General features: G+C 45.5%; 1 protein-coding gene across 1 annotated transcript in view; it reads right to left on the reverse strand.

Annotated features, from left to right (window-relative positions):
• LOC141157139 (fatty-acid amide hydrolase 1-like) overlaps nucleotides 1–16,008 on the reverse strand; it is a 150,775-nt gene that overhangs the window by 2,321 nt on the left and 132,446 nt on the right. The window contains exon 12 of the mRNA XM_073644040.1: nucleotides 625–664. Coding sequence (XP_073500141.1) covers nucleotides 625–664 — 40 coding nt within the window. The remainder of the gene's footprint in view (nucleotides 1–624; nucleotides 665–16,008) is intronic.

The raw sequence follows: 16,008 nt of genomic DNA on the forward strand, positions 1-16,008 counted from the left end.
GACCCCTCACACACCATCAGAGACGTGTACTGACCTCAAGAGACCCCTTACACACCATCACTGCCGTGACTTGACCTCAGGGGACCCCTTACACACCATCAGGGCCGTGACTTGACCTCGGGGGTCCCCTCACACACCATTAGGGCCATGTCCTGACCTCACGGGACCCCTCACACACAATTAGGGCTGTGTACTGACCTCAGAGGACCCCTCATACACCATCAGGGCCGTGACCTGAGCTAGGGGGACTTTTCATACACATAAAGGGCCGTGTACTGACCTCAGTGGATCCCTCACACACCATCAGGGCCATGTACTGACCTCGGGGGACCCCTCACATACCATCAGGGCCATGTACTGACAATAATGGACCCCTCACACACCATCAGGACCGTGACCTGAGCTAGGGGGACCTTTCATACATATAAAGGGCTGTGTCCTGACCTCAATGGACTCCTTACACAACATCAGGGCCGTGTCCTTGTGTCAGAGGACCCTTACACACCATCAGAACTGTGTCCTGACCTTGAGGGACCCATTACACACCATCAATCAGGGCCGTGTCCTGACCTCGGAGGGCCCCACAGCCATTCCAGTGCAGTTTCAGCTGCTTGTGCTCATTACCTCCACATCCACGTGATGTCTCCACAGTTCCTTCACTGAACTGGAGAAAGAGATTAAATAGTTAATGAACTACCCTCTCCACACCTGCAAATATCAAAAAAGGCGAATTGTGCACCTTGCTGAGGCGCAGGACAAGCGCCACATTCCACGCCTCACTGGGGTGCAGCTTCATGGGGTAAGGGCGTGGATTAAGTCTAAGTGAGAGTAACATTTCTACAGTAAGCAGAGAGCATGCGTAACAGCGGGAAAGAGCGTGCGCCACAGCCGGAAAGAGCGTGAGCCACAGCGGGAAAGAGCGTGCGCCACAGCGGGAAAGAGCGTGCGCCACAGCGGGAAAGAGCGTGCGCCACAGCGGGAAAGAGCGTGCGCCACAGCGGGAAAGAGCGTGCGCCACAGCGGGAAAGAGCGTGCGTCACAGCGGGAAAGAGCGTGAGTAACAGCAGGGAAAGAGCGTGAGTAACAGCGGGAAAGAGCGTGAGTAACAGCGGGAAAGAGCGTGAGCCACAGCGGGAAAGAGCGTGCGCCACAGCGGGAAAGAGCGTGCGCCACAGCGGGAAAGAGCGTGCGCCACAGCGGGACAGAGCGTGCGCCACAGCGGGACAGAGCGTGCGCCACAGCGGGAAAGAGCGTGCGCCACAGCGGGAAAGAGCGTGCGCCACAGCGGGAAAGAGCGTGCGCCACAGCGGGAAAGAGCGTGCGCCACAGCGGGAAAGAGCGTGCGCCACAGCGGGAAAGAGCGTGCGCCACAGCGGGAAAGAGCGTGCGCCACAGCGGGAAAGAGCGTGAGCCACAGCGGGAAAGAGCGTGCGCCACAGCAGGGAAAGAGCGTGCGCCACAGCAGGGAAAGAGCGTGAGCCACAGCAGGGAAAGAGCGTGAGCCACAGCGGGAAAGAGCGTGAGCCACAGCGGGAAAGAGCGTGCGCTACTGCAGTAAAGAGCGTGAGCCACAGCGGGAAAGAGCGTGCGCTACTGCAGTAAAGAGCGTGAGCCACAGCCGGAAAGAGTGTGGCTACTGCCGGAAAGAGCATGCGCCACAGCGGGAAAGAGCGTGCGCCACAGCGGGAAAGAGCGTGCGCCACAGCGGGAAAGAGCGTGCGCCACAGCGGGAAAGAGCGTGCGCCACAGCGGGAAAGAGCGTGCGCCACAGCGGGAAAGAGCGTGCGCCACAGCGGGAAAGAGCGTGCGCCACAGCGGGAAAGAGCGTGAGTAACAGCGGGAAAGAGCGTGAGTAACAGCGGGAAAGAGCGTGAGTAACAGCGGGAAAGAGCGTGAGTAACAGCGGGAAAGAGCGTGAGTAACAGCGGGACAGAGCGTGCGCCACAGCGGGACAGAGCGTGAGTAACAGCAGGGAAAGAGCGTGAGTAACAGCAGGGAAAGAGCGTGAGTAACAGCAGGGAAAGAGCGTGAGTAACAGCAGGGAAAGAGCGTGAGCCACAGCAGGGAAAGAGCGTGAGCCACAGCAGGGAAAGAGCGTGAGCCACAGCAGGGAAAGAGCGTGAGCCACAGCAGGGAAAGAGCGTGAGCCACAGCGGGAAAGAGCGTGAGCCACAGCGGGAAAGAGCGTGCGCTACTGCAGTAAAGAGCGTGAGCCACAGCGGGAAAGAGCGTGCGCTACTGCAGTAAAGAGCGTGAGCCACAGCCGGAAAGAGTGTGGCTACTGCCGGAAAGAGCGTGCGCCACAGCGGGAAAGAGCGTGCGCCACAGCGGGAAAGAGCGTGCGCCACAGCGGGAAAGAGCGTGCGCCACAGCGGGAAAGAGCGTGAGCCACAGCGGGAAAGAGCGTGAGCCACAGCGGGAAAGAGCGTGCGCCACAGCGGGAAAGAGCGTGCGCCACAGCGGGAAAGAGCGTGCGTAACAGCGGGAAAGAGCGTGAGTAACAGCGGGAAAGAGCGTGAGTAACAGCAGGGAAAGAGCGTGAGTAACAGCGGGAAAGAGCGTGAGTAACAGCGGGAAAGAGCGTGAGTAACAGCGGGAAAGAGCGTGAGTAACAGCGGGAAAGAGCGTGAGTAACAGCGGGAAAGAGCGTGAGCCACAGCGGGAAAGAGCGTGCGCTACTGCAGTAAAGAGCGTGAGCCACAGCGGGAAAGAGCGTGCGCTACTGCAGTAAAGAGCGTGAGCCACAGCCGGAAAGAGTGTGGCTACTGCCGGAAAGAGCATGCGCCACAGCGGGAAAGAGCGTGCGCCACAGCGGGAAAGAGCGTGCGCCACAGCGGGAAAGAGCGTGCGCCACAGCGGGAAAGAGCGTGCGCCACAGCGGGAAAGAGCGTGCGCCACAGCGGGAAAGAGCGTGCGCCACAGCGGGAAAGAGCGTGCGCCACAGCGGGAAAGAGCGTGCGCCACAGCGGGAAAGAGCGTGCGCCACAGCGGGAAAGAGCGTGAGTAACAGCGGGAAAGAGCGTGAGTAACAGCAGGGAAAGAGCGTGAGTAACAGCGGGAAAGAGCGTGAGTAACAGCGGGACAGAGCGTGCGCCACAGCGGGACAGAGCGTGCGCCACAGCGGGACAGAGCGTGAGTAACAGCAGGGAAAGAGCGTGAGTAACAGCAGGGAAAGAGCGTGAGCCACAGCGGGAAAGAGCGTGAGCCACAGCGGGAAAGAGCGTGAGCCACAGCGGGACAGAGCGTGCGCCACAGCGGGGAAAGAGCGTGCGTCACAGCGGGGAAAGAGCGTGCGTAACAGCAGGGAAAGAGCGTGCGTAACAGCAGGGAAAGAGCGTGCGTAACAGCAGGGAAAGAGCGTGCGTAACAGCAGGGAAAGAGCGTGCGTAACAGCAGGGAAAGAGCGTGAGTAACAGCAGGGAAAGAGCGTGAGTAACAGCAGGGAAAGAGCGTGAGTAACAGCAGGGAAAGAGCGTGAGTAACAGCAGGGAAAGAGCGTGAGTAACAGCAGGGAAAGAGCGTGAGTAACAGCAGGGAAAGAGCGTGAGTAACAGCAGGGAAAGAGCGTGAGTAACAGCAGGGAAAGAGCGTGAGTAACAGCAGGGAAAGAGCGTGAGTAACAGCAGGGAAAGAGCGTGAGTAACAGCAGGGAAAGAGCGTGAGCCACAGCGGGAAAGAGCGTGCGCCACAGCGGGAAAGAGCGTGCGCCACAGCGGGAAAGAGCGTGCGCCACAGCGGGAAAGAGCGTGCGCCACAGCGGGAAAGAGCGTGCGCCACAGCGGGAAAGAGCGTGCGCCACAGCGGGAAAGAGCGTGCGCCACAGCGGGAAAGAGCGTGCGCCACAGCGGGAAAGAGCGTGAGTAACAGCAGGGAAAGAGCGTGAGTAACAGCGGGAAAGAGCGTGAGTAACAGCGGGAAAGAGCGTGAGTAACAGCGGGAAAGAGCGTGAGCCACAGCGGGACAGAGCGTGCGCCACAGCGGGACAGAGCGTGCGCCACAGCGGGACAGAGCGTGCGCCACAGCGGGACAGAGCGTGCGCCACAGCGGGACAGAGCGTGCGTAACAGCAGGGACAGAGCGTGCGTAACAGCAGGGAAAGAGCGTGAGTAACAGCAGGGAAAGAGCGTGAGTAACAGCAGGGAAAGAGCGTGCGTAACAGCAGGGAAAGAGCGTGCGCCACAGCGGGACAGAGCGTGCGCCACAGCGGGACAGAGCGTGCGCCACAGCGGGGAAAGAGCGTGCGCCACAGCGGGGAAAGAGCGTGCGTAACAGCAGGGAAAGAGCGTGAGTAACAGCAGGGAAAGAGCGTGAGTAACAGCAGGGAAAGAGCGTGAGTAACAGCAGGGAAAGAGCGTGAGTAACAGCAGGGAAAGAGCGTGAGTAACAGCAGGGAAAGAGCGTGAGTAACAGCAGGGAAAGAGCGTGAGTAACAGCAGGGAAAGAGCGTGAGTAACAGCGGGAAAGAGCGTGAGCCACAGCAGGGAAAGAGCGTGAGCCACAGCGGGAAAGAGCGTGAGCCACAGCGGGAAAGAGCGTGCGCTACTGCAGTAAAGAGCGTGAGCCACAGCGGGAAAGAGCGTGCGCTACTGCAGTAAAGAGCGTGAGCCACAGCCGGAAAGAGTGTGGCTACTGCCGGAAAGAGCATGCGCCACAGCGGGAAAGAGCGTGCGCCACAGCGGGAAAGAGCGTGCGCCACAGCGGGAAAGAGCGTGAGCCACAGCGGGAAAGAGCGTGAGCCACAGCGGGAAAGAGCGTGCGCCACAGCGGGAAAGAGCGTGAGCCACAGCGGGACAGAGCGTGCGCCACAGCGGGGACAGAGCGTGCGTAACAGCAGGGAAAGAGCGTGCGTAACAGCAGGGAAAGAGCGTGAGTAACAGCAGGGAAAGAGCGTGAGTAACAGCAGGGAAAGAGCGTGAGTAACAGCAGGGAAAGAGCGTGAGTAACAGCAGGGAAAGAGCGTGAGTAACAGCAGGGAAAGAGCGTGAGTAACAGCAGGGAAAGAGCGTGAGTAACAGCAGGGAAAGAGCGTGAGTAACAGCAGGGAAAGAGCGTGAGTAACAGCAGGGAAAGAGCGTGAGCCACAGCGGGAAAGAGTGTGCGCTTCTAAAACTCTGCTTGCTGTCAATGAATGGCAATATTAATTGTTTACATGCAGAGGCCGATAACTAGAGATGAGCTAATACATTTGAGTGGAATTGGATTGTACTTGAATTTTACAAAAATCTGCATTCAGCAAAGTGTGAATTTTTTTTTGTAATTCGCTTCCGCGCAGTTTCAGCAAAATTACATCAAGTGGCCGTGACGGGCTATCAATGCTTCCACTCACCTCACCGTCACGTGTCAGGTCCTCACCACATCTTCATGTTCTGATACGGCTGGGACAGTTCTGTGGATGTGAGCACAGTCCCGGCGCACAGTCCCGGCGCACGTGGTGATGTCATGGCCTCGCACAGAATCCTCCTGGCCATCTCAGAACATGAATTTCGGGCTCAGTGTGAAAGGCGTGGGAATTTCTGGGTGAGCAGCGAGAAGCAGAGGATGTGGCGAGGTCCGGGCAGGTGATGGTGAGCAGCAATGAGGGGAGTAGAAGGATTTTTTTTTATTTTAACACCTTATTTTTATTATGTGCTGGAGTCTGGAGAGACCCCCAGCCCCAGACCATAATAACGGAACAGTAAATTCGCAACAATAACTTCTTTACTAATTAAATTTCTTTTGGAAACAATTACGAATTTTACTTGTTGGCTCATCTCTACCGATAACCCGTCCTGTCTGAGTCCTGGTCACACAGCTGAGGCCTTGTTAGGCTTTATTCACACATCAGTATTTTTCATCAGTATTTCTATGCTAGAACCAATACAAAATACTGAGCAAATACTGAGGTGTGAATAAGGCCTGCTATGCATCAGTACGGGCATTCCTCTGTGGGCCAAGACCTGCCCTCGGGAGCCATACACTTGTGTGAACAGGACTCAGTGGGTGAAAATATATACAGGGGCGACCAAATGTTTTGCATTTTTTTTTAGAAGTGTGATGACTTCTGTCTGGTTGTTGTGATTCCATTTTCCTGGTGATTTTAGTAAATTGAAGGTAAATCGTAGTCAGCTTTAAGGTAGACATTTTTGTGTTTGACATTGCTTTATCCCCTTATGTTATTTAGTTTTCAACATTAGCTGGGCCAAAGGTTTTCCATATTTGTTATGGGTTCGTCAAATTTTGCCTAAAATTTTTTTTTTCTTTTTATGTGTGTGTTTTTAGGTTAAAATATGGCAAAGACAAATGTATCCCCAGATGTCACGAAGCTTATTATTCTGAGAGTGGAGACAGGAAAAGCCAAAAAGAGGAGCCATGGAAGTCACCTGCTCTCAGGGTCAAGTGTCACGTATATAAAAGAAAGAGAGAGAAGGTTCTGGAGCAGCCGACAAACCTAGAAGTGGACGACCACGGAGAACGTCCTCCAGAGCCGATCACATTAAGAAGAAGAAGTCAGTATCTGATGTCCATAAAAGTGCTGGACAGATTTCACACGAAATGAAGGAAGAATATGGGGTCAAAGAGAGTCGCCAAACTGGGGTGTGACGGCACGAGGTCCAGACAAGAAGCCTTTCATCTCTGCAAAGAACCGGAACAAAGAACAATGGAAGGAGACAGATTGCTCTAAGGTGTTGTGGTCGGAAGAATCTAAATTCAGTCTGTTTGGTAGTGATAGCAGCACTATATATAGGTAATGATGTAAGGTGCCAAACACCTACAGTGAAACATGGTGGAGGCAATGTCATGGTTTGGGGCTGCTTTTCAGCATCTGCCATTGGCCCTCTGCATAGAATTCATGGAAATATGAATGCTACCATGTACAAGGATATACTGGAGAATGGAAGGCTGCCACATGGTAACAGCAAAGTAGGCAGGGGATGGAGATTCCAGCAAGACAATGATGCTAAGCGCACATCCAATTTAGTAAAAAAATTGGTCAGCAAAGAAAAATGGTCTCCTGTTGCAAGGACCAAGCAAATCGCCTGATGTAAACCCTATAGAGCACCTCTGGGATGAGTTAGGGCCACGAGTTGGGGCCTGTACCCAGATCAATAAAGGTGAATTGTTTGAAGATTTGCAAATGGAGCGAGATCCCTCCAGACGTCCTGAATCCCCGAGTGGCTTCAATGCCCCAATGGTGCGGTGCAGTAATTAAAGCAAGAGGTTCAGCTACAAAATACTAAGTTATGGCATTGTAAGCAATGGATTACTCTCTATGTTGTGATCAATAAATAGTAGATGATCAATTATGCAATTGACTGACAAGTGATGGACGAGGCCACGGCTGTTTCCACCACTAGGCCGGTTATTGGGGAACTCATAATGAGCGTATGGCATATGCACATCCGATTCCAACACATGGAATAGATATACAGACAAATAAGTATTGAACATGTTACCTATTTTCTAAGTAAATCTATTTGTAAAGGTGCTATGTTCATGAAATTCTCCCCAGATGTCGGTAACAACCCATCCAATCCACAGGTCAAGAAATCACCATAGAAGTCCTTAAATTATGTGTAATAATACTATACAATACGATACATATTGTATCATTACCCATACAGGAGCTTCTCACAAAATTAGAATATCACCAAAAAAGTTAATTTATTTCAATTCTTCAATACAAAAAGTGAAACTCCTATGACTGGAGTGTTTTCATTGGCTGTAATCCATAATCATCAACATTACCAGAAATAAACCCGTGAAATAGATCCCTCTGCGTGTAATGACTCTATATAATAGATCCCTCTGCGTGTAATGACTCTATATAATAGATCCCTCTGTGTGTAATGACTCTATATAATAGATCCATCTATGTGTAATGACTCTATAAAATAGATCGCTCAGTGTGTAATGACTCTATATAATAGATCCCTCTGCATGTAATGACTCTATATAATAGATCCCTCTGTGTGTAATGACTCTATATAATAGATCCCTCTGCGTGTAATGACTATATAATAGATCGCTCTGCGTGAAAAGGCTCTAAATAATAGATCCCTCTGCGTGTAATGACTCCATATAATAGATCGCTCTGCGTGTAATGACTCCATATAATAGATCCCTCTGCGTGCAATGACTCCATATAATAGATCCCTCTGCGTGCAATGACTCCATATAATAGATCCTTCTGCGTGCAATGACTCCATATAATAGATCCTTCTGCGTGCAATGACTCCATATAATAGATCCCTCTGTGTGCAATGACTATATAATAGATCCCTCTGCGTGCAGTGACTCTATATAAAAGATCCCTCTGCGTGCAATGACTCTCTATAAGAGATCCCTCTGCGTGCAATGACTCTCTATAAGAGATCCCTCTGTGTGCAATGACTCTCTATAAGAGATCCCTCTGTGTGCAATGACTCTCTATAAGAGATCCCTCTGCGTGCAATGACTCTCTATAAGAGATCCCTCTGCGTGTAATGACTATATAATAGATCCCTCTGCGTGTAATGACTATATAATAGATCCCTCTGCGTGTAATGACTATATAATAGATCGCTCTGCGTGTAATGACTCTGTATAATAGATCCCTCTGCGTGTAATGACTCTATATAATAGATCCCTCTGCGTGTAATGACTCTATATAATAGATCCCTCTGTGTGTAATGACTCTATATAATAGATCCCTCTGCGTGTAATGACTATATAATAGATCGCTCTGCGTGTAATGACTCTATATAATAGATCTCTCTGCGTGCAGTGACTCTATATAAAAGATCCCTCTGCGTGCAGTGACTCTATATAATAGATCCCTCTGCATGCAATGACTCTCTGAGATCCCTCTGCGTTCAATGACTCTCTATAAGAGATCCCTCTGCGTGCAATGACTCTCTATAAGAGATCCCTCTGTGTGTAATGACTCTGTATAAGAGATCCCTCTGTGTGTAATGACTCTATATAATAGATCCCTCTGTGTGTAATGACTATATAATAGATCGCTCTGTGTGTAATAACTCTATATAATAGATCCCTCTGTGTGTAATGACTCTATATAATAGATCCCTCTGTGTGTAATGACTCTATATAATAGATCCCTCTGTGTGTAATGACTCTATATAATAGATCCCTCTGTGTGTAATGACTCTATATAATAGATCCCTCTGTGTGTAATGACTCTATATAATAGATCCCTCTGTGTGTAGTGACTATATAATAGATCCCTCTGTGTGTAATGACTCTATATGATAGATCCCTTTGTGTAATGACTCTATATAATAGATCCCTCTGTTTAATGACTCTATATAATAGATTCCTGTGTGTAATGACTCTATAGAATAGATCCCTCTGTGTGTAATGACTCTATATAATAGATTCCTCTGTGTGTAATGACTCTATATAATAGATCATTGTGTGTAATGACTCTATATAATAGATCCCTCTGCGTGTAATGACTCTATATAATAGATCTCTCTGCGTGCAGTGACTCTATATAAAAGATCCCTCTGCGTGCAATGACTCTCTATAAGAGATCCCTCTGCGTGCAATGACTCTCTATAAGAGATCCCTCTGCGTGCAACGACTCTCTATAAGAGATCCCTCTGCGTGCAATGACTCTCTATAAGAGATCCCTCTGCGTGCAATGACTCTCTATAAGAGATCCCTCTGCGTGCAATGACTCTCTATAAGAGATCCCTTTGCGTGTAATGACTCTATATAATAGATCCCTCTGCGTGTAATGACTATATAATAGATCACTCTGCGTGTAATGACTCTGTATAATAGATCCCTCTGCGTGTAATGACTCTATATAATAGATCCCTCTGCGTGTAATGACTCTATATAATAGATCCCTCTGCGTGTAATGACTCTATATAATAGATCCCTCTGTGTGTAATGACTATATAATAGATCGCTCTGCGTGTAATGACTCTGTATAATAGATCCCTCTGTGTGTAATGACTCTGTATAATAGATCCCTCTGCGTGCAGTGACTCTATATAAAAGATCCCTCTGCGTGCAATGACTCTCTATAAGAGATCCCTCTGCGTGCAATGACTCTCTATAAGAGATCCCTCAGCGTGCAATGACTCTCTATAAGAGATCCCTCTGCGTGCAATGACTCTATATAAGAGATCCCTCTGTGTGTAATGACTCTATATAATAGATCCCTCTGCGTGTAATGACTATATAATAGATCCCTCTGCGTGTAATGACTCTGTATAATAGATCCCTCTGCGTGTAATGACTTTATATAATAGATCCCTCTGCGTGTAATGACTTTATATAATAGATCCCTCTGCGTGTAATGACTCTGTATAATAGATCCCTCTACGTGTAATGACTCTGTATAATAGATCCCTCTGTGTGTAATGACTATATAATAGATCGCTCTGTGTGTAATGACTATATAATAGATCCCTCTGCGTGTAATGACTCTATATAATAGATCCCTCTGTGTGTAATGACTATAGAATAGATCCCTCTGTGTGTAATGACTCTATATAATAGATCCCTCTGTGTGTAATGACTCTATATAATAGATTCCTCTGTTTAATGACTCTATATAATAGATTCCTGTGTGTAATGACTCTATATAATAGATTCCTCTGTGTGTAATGACTCTATATAATAGATTCCTCTGTGTGTAATGACTCTATATAATAGATCATTGTGTGTAATGACTCTATATAATAGATCCCTCTGTGTGTAATGACTCTATGATAGATCCCTTTGTGTAATGACTCTATATAATAGATCCCTCTGTTTAATGACTCTATATAATAGATTCCTGTGTGTAATGACTCTATAGAATAGATTCCTGTGTGTAATGACTCTATATAATAGATTCCTCTGTGTGTAATGACTCTATATAATAGATCATTGTGTGTAATGACTCTATATAATAGATCCCTCTGCGTGTAATGACTCTATATAATAGATCTCTCTGCGTGCAGTGACTCTATATAAAAGATCCCTCTGCGTGCAATGACTATAAGAGATCCCTCTGCGTGCAATGACTCTCTATAAGAGATCCCTCTGCGTGCAATGACTCTCTATAAGAGATCCCTCTGCGTGCAATGACTCTCTAAGAGATCCCTCTGCGTGCAATGACTCTCTATAAGAGATCCCTTTGCGTGTAATGACTCTATATAATAGATCCCTCTGCGTGTAATGACTCTATATAATAGATCCCTCTGTGTGTAATGACTCTATATAATAGATCCATCTATGTGTAATGACTCTATAAAATAGATCGCTCAGTGTGTAATGACTCTATATAATAGATCCCTCTGCATGTAATGACTCTATATAATAGATCCCTCTGCGTGTAATGACTATATAATAGATCGCTCTGCGTGAAAAGGCTCTATATAATAGATCCCTCTGCGTGTAATGACTCCATATAATAGATCGCTCTGCGTGTAATGACTCCATATAATAGATCCCTCTGCGTGCAATGACTCCATATAATAGATCCCTCTGCGTGCAATGACTCCATATAATAGATCCTTCTGCGTGCAATGACTCCATATAATAGATCCTTCTGCGTGCAATGACTCCATATAATAGATCCCTCTGTGTGCAATGACTATATAATAGATCCCTCTGCGTGCAGTGACTCTATATAAAAGATCCCTCTGCGTGCAATGACTCTCTATAAGAGATCCCTCTGCGTGCAATGACTCTCTATAAGAGATCCCTCTGTGTGCAATGACTCTCTATAAGAGATCCCTCTGTGTGCAATGACTCTCTATAAGAGATCCCTCTGTGTGCAATGACTCTCTATAAGAGATCCCTCTGCGTGCAATGACTATATAATAGATCCCTCTGCGTGCAATGACTATATAATAGATCCCTCTGCGTGTAATGACTATATAATAGATCGCTCTGCGTGTAATGACTCTGTATAATAGATCCCTCTGCGTGTAATGACTCTATATAATAGATCCCTCTGCGTGTAATGACTCTATATAATAGATCCCTCTGTGTGTAATGACTCTATATAATAGATCCCTCTGCGTGTAATGACTATATAATAGATCGCTCTGCGTGTAATGACTCTATATAATAGATCTCTCTGCGTGCAGTGACTCTATATAAAAGATCCCTCTGCGTGCAGTGACTCTATATAATAGATCCCTCTGCATGCAATGACTCTCTGAGATCCCTCTGCATTCAATGACTCTCTATAAGAGATCCCTCTGCGTGCAATGACTCTCTATAAGAGATCCCTCTGTGTGTAATGACTCTGTATAAGAGATCCCTCTGTGTGTAATGACTCTATATAATAGATCCCTCTGTGTGTAATGACTCTATATAATAGATCGCTCTGTGTGTAATGACTATATAATAGATCGCTCTGTGTGTAATAACTCTATATAATAGATCCCTCTGTGTGTAATGACTCTATATAATAGATCCCTCTGTGTGTAATGACTCTATATAATAGATCCCTCTGTGTGTAATGACTCTATATAATAGATCCCTCTGTGTGTAATGACTCTATATAATAGATCCCTCTGTGTGTAGTGACTATATAATAGATCCCTCTGTGTGTAATGACTCTATATGATAGATCCCTTTGTGTAATGACTCTATATAATAGATCCCTCTGTTTAATGACTCTATATAATAGATTCCTGTGTGTAATGACTCTATAGAATAGATCCCTCTGTGTGTAATGACTCTATATAATAGATTCCTCTGTGTGTAATGACTCTATATAATAGATCATTGTGTGTAATGACTCTATATAATAGATCCCTCTGCGTGTAATGACTCTATATAATAGATCTCTCTGCGTGCAATGACTCTCTATAAGAGATCCCTCTGCGTGCAATGACTCTCTATAAGAGATCCCTCTGCGTGCAATGACTCTCTATAAGAGATCCCTCTGCGTGCAATGACTCTCTATAAGAGATCCCTCTGCGTGCAATGACTCTCTATAAGAGATCCCTCTGCGTGCAATGACTCTCTATAAGAGATCCCTCTGCGTGCAATGACTCTCTATAAGAGATCCCTTTGCGTGTAATGACTCTATATAATAGATCCCTCTGCGTGTAATGACTATATAATAGATCACTCTGCGTGTAATGACTCTGTATAATAGATCCCTCTGCGTGTAATGACTCTATATAATAGATCCCTCTGCATGTAATGACTCTATATAATAGATCCCTCTGCGTGTAATGACTCTATATAATAGATCCCTCTGTGTGTAATGACTATATAATAGATCGCTCTGCGTGTAATGACTCTGTATAATAGATCCCTCTGTGTGTAATGACTCTGTATAATAGATCCCTCTGCGTGCAGTGACTCTATATAAAAGATCCCTCTGCGTGCAATGACTCTCTATAAGAGATCCCTCTGCGTGCAATGACTCTCTATAAGAGATCCCTCAGCGTGCAATGACTCTCTATAAGAGATCCCTCTGCGTGCAATGACTCTCTATAAGAGATCCCTCTGCGTGCAATGACTCTATATAAGAGATCCCTCTGTGTGTAATGACTCTATATAATAGATCCCTCTGCGTGTAATGACTATATAATAGATCCCTCTGCGTGTAATGACTCTGTATAATAGATCCCTCTGCGTGTAATGACTTTATATAATAGATCCCTCTGCGTGTAATGACTTTATATAATAGATCCCTCTGCGTGTAATGACTCTGTATAATAGATCCCTCTACGTGTAATGACTCTGTATAATAGATCCCTCTGTGTGTAATGACTATATAATAGATCGCTCTGTGTGTAATGACTATATAATAGATCCCTCTGCGTGTAATGACTCTATATAATAGATCCCTCTGTGTGTAATGACTATAGAATAGATCCCTCTGTGTGTAATGACTCTATATAATAGATCCCTCTGTGTGTAATGACTATATAATAGATTCCTCTGTTTAATGACTCTATATAATAGATTCCTGTGTGTAATGACTCTATATAATAGATTCCTCTGTGTGTAATGACTCTATATAATAGATTCCTCTGTGTGTAATGACTCTATATAATAGATCATTGTGTGTAATGACTCTATATAATAGATCCCTCTGTGTGTAATGACTCTATGATAGATCCCTTTGTGTAATGACTCTATATAATAGATCCCTCTGTTTAATGACTCTATATAATAGATTCCTGTGTGTAATGACTCTATAGAATAGATTCCTGTGTGTAATGACTCTATATAATAGATTCCTCTGTGTGTAATGACTCTATATAATAGATCATTGTGTGTAATGACTCTATATAATAGATCCCTCTGCGTGTTATGACTCTATATAATAGATCTCTCTGCGTGCAGTGACTCTATATAAAAGATCCCTCTGCGTGCAATGACTCTCTATAAGAGATCCCTCTGCGTGCAATGACTCTCTATAAGAGATCCCTCTGCGTGCAATGACTCTCTATAAGAGATCCCTCTGCGTGCAATGACTCTCTATAAGAGATCCCTCTGCGTGCAATGACTCTCTATAAGAGATCCCTTTGCGTGTAATGACTCTATATAATAGATCCCTCTGCGTGTAATGACTCTATATAATAGATCACTCTGCGTGTAATGACTCTGTATAATAGATCCCTCTGCGTGTAATGACTCTATATAATAGATCCCTCTGCGTGTAATGACTCTATATAATAGATCCCTCTGCGTGTAATGACTCTATATAATAGATCCCTCTGCGTGTAATGACTCTATATAATAGATCCCTCTGCGTGTAATGACTATATAATAGATCGCTCTGCGTGTAATGACTCTGTATAATAGATCCCTCTGTGTGTAATGACTCTGTATAATAGATCCCTCTGCGTGCAGTGACTCTATATAAAAGATCCCTCTGCGTGCAATGACTCTCTATAAGAGATCCCTCTGCGTGCAATGACTCTCTATAAGAGATCCCTCTGCGTGCAATGACTCTCTATAAGAGATCCCTCTGCGTGCAATGACTCTATATAAGAGATCCCTCTGCGTGTAATGACTCTATATAAGAGATCCCTCTGTGTGTAATGACTCTATATAATAGATCCCTCTGCGTGTAATGACTCTGTATAATAGATCCCTCTGCGTGTAATGACTTTATATAATAGATCCCTCTGCGTGTAATGACTTTATATAATAGATCCCTCTGCGTGTAATGACTCTGTATAATAGATCCCTCTACGTGTAATGACTCTGTATAATAGATCCCTCTGTGTGTAATGACTATATAATAGATCGCTCTGTGTGTAATGACTATATAATAGATCCCTCTGCGTGTAATGACTCTATATAATAGATCCCTCTGTGTGTAATGACTCTATATAATAGATTCCTCTGTTTAATGACTCTATATAATAGATTCCTGTGTGTAATGACTCTATATAATAGATTCCTCTGTGTGTAATGACTCTATATAATAGATTCCTCTGTGTGTAATGACTCTATATAATAGATCATTGTGTGTAATGACTCTATATAATAGATCCCTCTGTGTGTAATGACTCTGATAGATCCCTTTGTGTAATGACTCTATATAATAGATCCCTCTGTTTAATGACTCTATATAATAGATTCCTGTGTGTAATGACTCTATAGAATAGATTCCTGTGTGTAATGACTCTATAGAATAGATCCCTCTGTGTGTAATGACTCTATATAATAGATTCCTCTGTGTGTAATGACTATATAATAGATCATTGTGTGTAATGACTATATAATAGATCCCTCTGTGTGTAATGACTCTATATAATAGATCCCTCTGTGTGTAATGACTCTATATAATAGATCCCTCTGTGTGTAATGACTCTATATAATAGATCCCTCTGTGTGTAATTACTCTATATAATAGATCCTTGTGTGTAATGACTATATAATAGATCCTTGTGTGTAATGACTCTATATAATAGATCGCTCTGTGGGTAATGACTCTGTATAATAGATCGCTCTGTGGGTAATGACTCTGTATAATAGATCCCTCTGCGTGCAATGACTCTATATAATAGATCCCTCTGCGTGCAATGACTCTATATAATAGATCCCT

The sequence above is a fragment of the Phyllobates terribilis genome, unplaced genomic scaffold (assembly GCF_046119375.1).
Source record: "Phyllobates terribilis strain yellow unplaced genomic scaffold, ASM4611937v1 Scaffold_8__6_contigs__length_399053987, whole genome shotgun sequence".
NCBI lineage: Eukaryota > Metazoa > Chordata > Amphibia > Anura > Dendrobatidae > Phyllobates > Phyllobates terribilis.